We start from the raw sequence: 10,300 nt of genomic DNA on the forward strand, positions 1-10,300 counted from the left end.
CAAAGACCAGGAGGAGTTAAAAGAAACAATGCAAAACATTGCGGAGAAAACAAATAAGGCATTAGCGGCACTGGAAAAACAAGAATCCACCATTCAAAACATAAGCTCCAGCGTTTCAGAGGCTGTCAACATGATGGAGGGACATATGAGCAGAGTTGATGAGATGGCATTGTTTGATTGTAAAGGAGATAACTGTGACATTTCATAACACTAAAATTCTTATGATTGTTGTTATGTGTCATCCAGTCACCTGTGACCCACTGAGACCCTGTGTACTGCAGCTCTGAACCCTACCCTGTCCTAAGCCATTCTCGCTAATTCTACACACCAACCCCTATTGCCCCAGTTACTGTACAAATCCATCTTAATTGAGGTCTTCCTCTCCTGTGCTACCTCTTCACTCTTCCAAACATGATGCCCTTTTCCAAAGACCGGTCTCTCCTGGCCATGTGTCCAAAGTATGTGAGATGGAGCTTCAAAATCCTAGCCTCTAAAGAGAAACATGTTTTCACCTTCTCCAAGACAGACCCATTTGTTTTCTTAGCAGTCCGTGGTATCTTCAAAACTCTTCTCCAGCACCACAATTCAAAGGCATCAGTTCTTCTGTAATCTTTAATCATTGTCCAGCTCTCTGATGCACAGCAGGTAATTGAAAAGACCATGGCTTAGATTAGGTGTACCTTAGTCTCTGTTGTTGTTGTTATGTGCCGTTGAGTCACTTGCGACTCATAGCGACCCTATGTATAAGAGCCCTAAACTCTGCTCTGTTCTGTGCCAATCGCAATATCTCCGATACATCCATCTTGATTACCCCAGTCACTGAATCAATCCATCTCATAGAGGGCCTTCCCCTCCTGCGCTGTCCCTCCACACTACCAAGCATGGTGTCCCTCTCCAAGGACTGGTCCCTCCTTACAACGTATCAGAAGTATGTTAGACAGAGCCTCAGAATCCTTGCCTCCAAGGAGCCGCCCTGTTTGACCCTTTCCAAGATGAATCTGTTTGTTTCCCTAGCAGTCCATGGTACCCTCAATACTCTTCTCCAGAACCACAGCTCAAGGCATCAATTCTCCTTCTATCCTCTTTAGTCATTGTCCAACTCTCTGATGCATAAAAAGTGATAGTAGAGACCAAGGCTTGTATCAGATGCACCTTAATCTCCAGACACCATTGCTCTTCAGTACTTTGGAGAGGTCCCTAACAGCAGATTTTCCCATGGCAATATGTCTTTTAATTTCCTGGCTGCTGGTGCCGAGAGTGTTGACTGTGGAGCCAAGCAAACTAAAGCTGTGAACAATCTCAGTCTCTTCACCATCCATCCTGATGCTGCCAATTGACCAAGCGGTGAGAATCTTTGTCTTCTTGACGTTAAGCCTCAATCCATATTGGAGGCTGTAGTCCTTGACCCTCTGCAACAAGCGCTTCAGGTCCTCCTCAGTTTCAGCAAGCAAGGTTGTGTCATCTGCATATCGCAGATTGTTGATAGATCTTCCACCAATCTTGAGCATGACAATATTTTTACTCAGTACTCTGGAAAGGTCCCAGACAGTGGATCTTTTCCAATTCAATAATGCAATTTGTCTTTTGATTTCCTGACTGCTAGTGCTTAGAGTGTTCATTGTGGAGTCAAGCAAGCTGTAATTGTTAACAATCTCAATCTCTTCTCCATCTGTCATGGTGCTGTCAGTTGGCCAAGTGGTGAGAATCTTTGTCTTCTTGATTCTGAGCTGCAACCCATATTGAAGACTATAGTCCTGGACCTTCTGCAGCAAAAACTACAGATCCTTTTCAGTTTCAGCAAGCAAGGTTGTGTCATCTGTATAATGTAGGTTGTTGATGAGTCTTCCTCTAGTTCTCTCTTTTTTTCATGGCTATACAGAAATCAGCTCAGCAAAATATTAAGATACTTAAATAAGAACCTTATTAATTCTATTACTATTGTTATTGTTGTTGTATGCTGTTAAGGAAGAACTAACTCATAGCTGACCCTCCAGCAGGTTTTCAGAGGCAGTAAATGCTCATCGTTCTTCCTGGAGCAAGTTCTTGGTTTTGAAAACCATGCCTTTGGGATTGCAGGCCAACTTCTTACAACTGGACTCCTCGTGAGCTCTGACCACTGGAGGACCAGCTGTGAGTTGATTCCAACTTGAAAGCACACAACAATACAATAACAATTACAATAAAATTGATAAAGTTATTGTTATTAGGTGCTGTCATGTCTACTATGACTCACTGAAACTTTGCATAACAAACAGATTAAATCTCATTCTGTCCTATGCCATTCTCACAATCTCTACTATGGTCAAGTCCATTCTTGCTGTTACTGGTTTTGTCCATTTCATTAAGGATCTTCCTCACTTTCGTGGATCCTACACTTTTCTCTACATTTTGGAGCTTGGGTGAGTGGTTAGGAACTGAATACTAACTCCAAGACATGTAAATCAAGTCCCCAAGGTGGTCCACAAGACAGGAAATCAACTTCTATATGATTTACCATATCTGAAAAGCCACTTAGGTTCAGCCATGAATCAGTTCTTACTGATAGTACACAGCAACAATACGTTTACAGGCATGATGTCTTCTTTTAAAGGACTAATACCTCCTGACAACATGACGCCAAAATGTGAAATATCACTTCAATTGATACACAGATGACAAAAATGTTGAATTCAATCTTTTTTTCTGTTTATATATAGAAATTTATCTGAAACTCTGTGTTTTAAAGATATGAATTAAACAGCGGCTAATCTGAACTAATTTCAAATAAACTATAGTCTATTTTTTAACATTAGAGGAAAGAAGGTAAATTCAGAAACCTTAATTAAAACACTGAAACCCTGTTATATTAATAAATGAAAAAGAATAACCTAAAATTAAGACATTAATTTTTAATTAAAAGTAGGTAGTACTAATGAACTATTAGATTGATTATTAGACTTATTAGAGTCCACATATAGTCTAAAGATTGTTTTATTGAAATTTTTTAATTACAAGGGCCTGAATTAATTACTGTTGTCATAAGTGAAAAACTACATTTATTACATTTGCTAGAGCATATCATTAAAGTACCTTTGCAGAGGAATTATGCCCAGAGAATTCAACAGAAGGAAACTGACAAGTGGAGGTAAGAACAAAGCCAGTTTTGCCCTTAGTGGAGCACACCTGTTGCCATGGGGACCACTCAGAGTCACTTGTCGGCTAAATGGGCAGCTTAGGGAGGGTGTAGGATAAAATGCAAGATAAGTTGCTTTTTATATAAGACCAATGAGACCATTTATATGTATGTTGTTGTTGTTATGTGCCGTCGAGTCCCTTGTGACTCATAGTGACACTATGTACAACAGCCCTAAACCCTGCTCTGTCCTGTGCCAATCACATGGCCTCTGACACACCCATCCCGATTACCCCAGTCACTGAATCAATCCACCTCATAGAGGGTCTTCCCCTCCTGCGTTGTCCCTCTACTCTACCCTGCATGATGTCCTTCTCCAAGGACTTGTCTCTCCTTACATGTCCAAAGTATGTCAGACGAAGCCCCAGTATCCTTGCCTCTAAGGAGTAGCTTGGTTTAACCCTCTCTGGGATGAATCTGTTTGTTTTCTTGGCAGTCCGGGGTACATTCAATACTTTTCTCCAGCACCACAGCTCAAAGGCATCAATTCTCCTTCTATCCTTCCTAGTCATTGTCCAACTCTCTAATGCATAACAAGTGATTGCAAAGACCATGCCCTATATCAGTCACACCTTAGTCTCCAGAGAGACGCCATTGCTCTTGAGTACTTTAGAGAGGTCTCTAACAGCAGACTTTCCCATCACAACATGTTTTCTGATTTCCTGGATGCTGGTGCCAAGAGTGTTGATCAGACCATTTAAAAAAAATGTTGGGGAAAAAGAATTCATTGTATATGTTGAAAAGTGCCTGCAAAATTCTATCTATACTTTTGTGATTTAAAACAACCTAGAAATTATAAAAAGGTAAATGGATTTTAATAATACATCAGGATGGACGGTGAAGAGATTGAGATTGTTCACAGCTTTAGTTTGCTCGGCTCCACAGTTAACACTCTTGGCACCAGTAGCCAGGAAATTAAAAGGCGCATTGCCATGGGAAAGTCTGCTGTTAGAGACCTCTCCAAAGTACTGGAGAGCAATGGTGTCTCTCTGGAGACTAAGGTGCATCTATCACTTGTTATGCATCAGAGAGTTGGGCAATGACCAAGGAGGATAGAAGGAGAATTGATGCCTTTGAGCTGTGGTGTTGGAGAAGAGTATTGAGGGTATCATGGACTGCTAGGAAAACAGATTCATCCTGGAAAGGGTTGAACCGGGCTGCTCCTTAGAGGCAAGGATTCTGAGGCTCCATCTAACATACTTTGGACATGTTGTAAGGAGAGACTGGTCCTTGGAGAAGGACATCATGCTTGGGAGTGTGGAGGGACAGTCAGTGCAAGAGGAGAAAGCTCTCTATGAGATGGATTGATTCAGTGACTGGGGTAATCGGGATGGGAGTGTCAGAGACAGTATGATTGGCACAGGAGAGGGCAGAGTTTTAGGGCTGTTGTACATAGTGTCGCTGTGAGTCCCAAGTGACTCGACAGCATATAACAACATCCAAAAGAACTATAGTGAATATATCTTTACCTCTGCTCTCTTGGTATTGTGTTATCTATTCCTCTTTCTTTTGTCAAATTTTGTACATCAACCATAATGGCAAAACCAATACTTTTAAATTGTGTATTCTGTAAAAAATGTTAAAAACACTTATTTTCTTGGGGAGGGGCAAAGGGAAAAACTAAGAATTTATTTAGTTATATTAGAATATGATTGATCAAATATGTTGCTAAGATTGCTGAGGATAATCAATTGTGTTGCTAAGATTGCTATAAAGCCCGAACTCAAGAGCTCCAAGATTAATGACAGGCACACCACTCAGCTCAGCCACAAACCTGGTAGACAGCCTTCCATCAGTCTGTCTAGTTTTCTTAGAAAGGCTTAGGAACAAGTTTTAAGTAGGAATGGGAGGAAAGATTATTTCTAATGGAGAAGTAACACAAAAGCTAAAAAACCCCAGCATTATTTAATTTAAAACATTTAAAATTTTTACTTATGTGTATGCATTTCTTTTTCTACCCGTGCATTATTTTCATCTGAAATAGATTGAAACAACTTTCATGTTCTTTCAAAAGCAAAATAGTATCAAAGTTGTTTTTGAAGGGCAAAATGCCCACAATTTCCTAATAGTTACTGCCCTCTAATGGTCAAATACTTGAATGATTTATCTGATGAATGCTCAATCTGGCTGTAATTTTCTTTTTTTTGTTTTCTTCTTCTTTTTACAATCAGACAGTTAAAAGCATAAATTGGTGTTGGAAAAGTACAGCTAGGGTTCTGCTTAAAGTCAAAGATAGTGAGATTTCACCTCATACACTGCGAGCATAAGAGAGAAAGGGCAAGTCCCTGGAAAGAGACACCACGTTTGCAAATGTGGAGGGGTCAGCGAAGGAGAGTAAGAATTGACAGAGTAACTTCAACAATCGACTCGAACCTATAAGTGATTAATGTGGGATTGGTCAAAGTGTAATATTTTGTACATAGAAATGCTATAAGTTAGAATGACAACTACAAAGTTCAGTTGTCACCATGGTAAAGCATCTTGATAACTGGTAGAAGCTCTTAATTGTCCTTTATTCCTGTAGCAAAATTCACGCTGTGATTCATCTTTCATCCAAATGATAGACAGGTTTATAAAGTAAACAGTAACAAGAAGGAATTAATTGTGCCTTAGAACAATCCACCAAATAATATCTAAAAGGCAGCATTTTCCCAGGCATCAAGATTTTATGGTAAGCAGTACAATATAAAAATCGATGAAAACAAGAATCACAGGGAAGAACTGGGAAGAGTGCACTGTAATTAATTACAATACAATTCAGGTATTGTAATTAACTTGTAAAAAAGTAAATGTGCCACTGACTTCAAAAATTACTACCTAACTTAGGAGAGACTGGAGAGCATTATGCTAAGTGAACTAGCTCAGTCCCATAAAGTCAAAAACAGTGTAAGACCATTATTGTAGAAATAGAAAGATAGCTTGTAAAATGGGTATGAGGATCCAAGGGGGGAGAGAGGGTAGGAACAGAGGCGTAAAGACAGGCAGGGATTAATCATAAGTTTTCACAACTTGATGGGTAGAGGGAGGGGTGGATAAAGGAAATGGGAAACATCCTATGTGAAAACAAAGTATACAAATGTTGTAAGCAAACCAGTGTAAAATAAAAATTTATTTTTTAAAAGTACATGTGCATGAACAGCTGAGTGAAAACCAATTTGTTTTGCAAACTCACTCAAATAGCAATAAAAATAAAAAATACAGTTTTAGTTAGCCAATAATAATTACTTATGGCTTCCCTATGAATGTGCTTAGAAAACTCTACCAACTATAAATAAGCTTTAACTATTGGACATATATGGATTCTTCTCAAAACTAGTTATAGATGAACTAATTTTCTATGTGGAGTACACAATGTTAAACAAGTTTGTTTATTTACTTTAAGACATCTTTGAGCTTTTATTAATATTTACTTTGAACTTCCAAAAAATTGGTATTGTCAGCTCTTGTGTTATGTGCCATAGCGTTGCCTGCAAACTCAGTAGCTCTGAAAGCTGCTCTATCCTGAGCCTGTCTCACTGTTTCCAATGCACCTACCCCATTACCCCAGTTACTGTGTCAATTGATGTCATCTGGTCTCTTCCTTCCCTGCACTGTCCCTCCACCCTTTCAAGCATGATGTCCTTCTCCAAGGACTGGTCTCTTCTGGCCACGTGCCCAAAACATGTGAGACAGAGCTTCAAAATCCATGCTTACAAGAAGTGTTTCCTAATCTTCCTTTTATTCACAGATCCCTTTTATTATGAAGCATGCACGTTATGGGATTTTTTTTCTAAGAAATACATGCTCAGAGTAAATTAGGTAGTAATTTGATTTCTAAAAAAACAAAACCAATTTAGTAAATATAAACCATGCTCTTTCTAATATCATTTTTAACCAATTCAACGTAATTCACAAGCATAGCAAATATATCCCATCAACTGTCTACAATGCTCTTACCATCTGGAGGAGTGAATATTGAAAGATTTGACTTGGGTCCAAGTCCCGCACTGGTTTCAGCCGCAACATACACGTCATACATTGTAAACGGTGTTAGGTTAGTGAATGAAAATTTAAGCTCTTTTGTGCTGTTGTCTAAAATCCGACCTGCAAACAACAGAAGGTATCTATGGATTATTTACATATCAAATATATAGCAAGGCATATTTAATTACATTAAGTAAAAAAATATCAATTAAGAGTATTGATGTTTGCTTTTTTGTGGCTATAAATTTAAAAGTTAATGCATTTTAAACATTGGCTTGATAGCATTTTAATATCAACTTAGTTCATTTGGTAGAACATTAAAAATCTTATGCTTAAAATTACTTTTTAATGTCTCATTAAGACATTGAAAATAGACATATTTAAAAGGAAAACATCAGTTTTACTAGTAAAAAATAGTAACAAAAATTCACATTTATCCAAGGACTATTCTTTCTGGTAACTTGTTGAAAGTATATGAAATGATGCCTTGTCATTTTAACTTTCTTCTAAGGAATATCTAGCCTATACTTCTTTTCTGTACCCTCTTAACTGTGGAATCATTCATCATTATTCTGGATGGTCTAGCTTATCTAAATCACTTTTTTCAACACTATCATATTGATTTGTGGTCATTTCAATGTTGTTGTTAGGTGCCATTGAGCCGAGTACAACTCATAGCAACTCCTTCAACAAAAGATGTGAACCTTATTCTACCTGTACCATCCTCATACTCCCAAAACACAAGAGAACAATGTGGTGGTCTCTGCATCAATCCACCTGCTCAAGTCTCCTTCACTGACTGTCCACCTTCTCTACCATCATGTTCTTCTCCAAGGAATAGCTCCTCCTAGCAGCATGGCCAAAGTATGTGAGACAAAGCCTCATCGTTCTTGCCTCCAAAGAGCACTCCAACTGCACCCTCTCCAAGACATATCTGTTTGTTATTTTGGCCATCAGTGCTCTTCTCCAACACCACAGTTAAAAGGCATCAATTCTTCTTCTACCATCTTTAATCATTGTCTAGCTCTCAGATGCCTAGCAAGTGATTGGAAAGACTGTGGCCTCAATCAGACATACCTCAGTCCTCAAATTTACACCATTACTTCTCAATAATTTGGAAAGATCTCACACTGCAGATTTTTCCAGCACAATGTATCTCCTTATTTCCTGACTTCTTGTACTAAGGGTATTAATGGTGGATCTAAGCAAGTGACATTGTGATTTCAATACATCTAAAAATAATCCTTAAGTAACCCCAACCTCTATCTCAGCTTTTCCCTCTTGATCAAAACAAAGACATCACTATTAGTATTCATGACAACCTTCTCCCTGACAATAATCTCAGTTTCCTATAACCACTGCTGAGCTACTTCCTGACTCCTTACCTTACAACCCTGAATCAACAATTTTTCATTTCACTGAGTTTTCCAATTCATTGCTTTTATGACAGCTCTTAACAACAACTGCCATTTTGTTCCTCATCTCTTGATTTCTATTTGTTACTTTTTATCCAGTTTCAGTGTCATCTCTAATTATTATAGTAATAAATGCTTACATAAGCCTTCAGTTCTCTAGATTTTCTCTTCTTGAAAGGAGACCTGGTGAAGTGGTATTTAAGCATTTAGTTACTAACTGAAAGGTTGACAATTTGAACCCACGAGTGGCAAAAAGAAGTGGCAGTCCACTTCTGTAAAAATTACAACATTAGCAATTCTGTGGGACAATTCTACATTGTCCAATAGGGTTGCTCTAATTCAAGATTGACTTGACAGCAATAGGTTGGGGTTTTGTTTGTTTCTCTGGTTGAAGAGATTTGAAATTAAGTTAAAATCACTCCTAACTTTGAATTAACGACTATATCTCCAATGAGTCCTAAATGGTGCCTGATATACCTTATCACTTTGGTCCGACTACTGTATTTTTTTTAAAAGCGTTTTCTCTCATTTCTAACCAAATCCAACACTTTTAAGTGAATTCCCAAATAAAATATCCCTCTATAAGGTTCCTGAGGCTATAAATCTGTGTGGGAGGAGACTAAGCATCTCTTTCCCACACAGAAGATGGTGGATTTGAACATTTTGGTAAACTGAGAAACATGGAAGAAGTGGCACTATCAGAGTTCCTTCCAGCTTACAGTGTTAATTCTTGTTATTAAAAACATTTATTTATCAACAATTGTTTTACACAGACTCCTAATGACACAATGATATACCAGTAACTACATAAATATTATATATAATATACCAGAGGAATATCTATCTGTGTTTCATGACCCATGCAAAGGCATTTGCCTGTGTGAGTGAAAACAAATTGTAGCCAACTTTGAGGAGAATGGGAATTTCAGAATACTTGATTGTGCTCATGTGAAACCTATGTTTGGATCAGGAAGGAGTCCTCAGAACAGAGCAGGGAAACACTGCCTGGTTCAAAATCAGTTAGAGAGTGCATCAGGGATGTATTCTGTCTCCATACCTTTTCAATCTATCTGCAGAACAGATCATTTTGGAGGCTGGGCTTTCTGAAGAGGAATATGGCATCAGGATTGGAGGAAAATTCATCAACAATCCATGTTATACAGATTACACAACCTTGCTTTCTGAAACTGAGGAGGAACTATAGCACTTTCTGCAGAAGGTTAAAGACTATGGTCTTAATATAGATTGAAGCTCAACATCAAGAAGACAAATATTCTTATCACTGGGCCAATTGGCAGCACCATGATAGATGGAGAAGAGATTGAGGTTGTTACTAATTAGAGCTTGCTTGGCTCCACAACGAACACTCTTGGTACCAGCAGTCAGGAAATCAAAAGATGAGTTACACTGGGAAGGTCTATTGTTCCGAATCTCTCCAGAGTACTGAAAAGCAACAATGTCAGTCTAGAGACTAAGGCACACTTGATCCAGACCATGATCTTTTCAATTAATTGCTATAATCAGAGAGCTGGACAATTACTAAGGATAACAATAGAAAACTTGATGTCTTTGAGTTGTGGTTGTCGAGAAGAATATTAAACATATCGTGGAACACTAAGAAAACAAATAGTTCTGTCTTGGAGAGGGTAAAATGAATTTCTCCTTGGAGATTAGGATTTTGAATCTCCATCTCACATGTTTTGGAAGGGAGGGACCAGTTCTGTTTTTTTTGTTTTGCTTGTGTGTATGT

The 10,300-nt window shown here is 38.3% G+C and overlaps 1 protein-coding gene across 1 annotated transcript in view; it reads right to left on the minus strand.

Moving 5' to 3' along the window:
- Positions 1-10,300, minus strand: part of PTPRQ (protein tyrosine phosphatase, receptor type, Q) — a 415,982-nt gene that overhangs the window by 373,004 nt on the left and 32,678 nt on the right. Inside the window, exon 8 of the mRNA XM_006882544.1 lies at positions 7,109-7,255. Coding sequence (XP_006882606.1) covers positions 7,109-7,255 — 147 coding nt within the window. The remainder of the gene's footprint in view (positions 1-7,108; positions 7,256-10,300) is intronic.

This window comes from Elephantulus edwardii, unplaced genomic scaffold, assembly GCF_000299155.1.
Source record: "Elephantulus edwardii isolate Elephantulus edwardi_28Jun2011 unplaced genomic scaffold, EleEdw1.0 scaffold00021, whole genome shotgun sequence".
Taxonomy (NCBI): domain Eukaryota; kingdom Metazoa; phylum Chordata; class Mammalia; order Macroscelidea; family Macroscelididae; genus Elephantulus; species Elephantulus edwardii.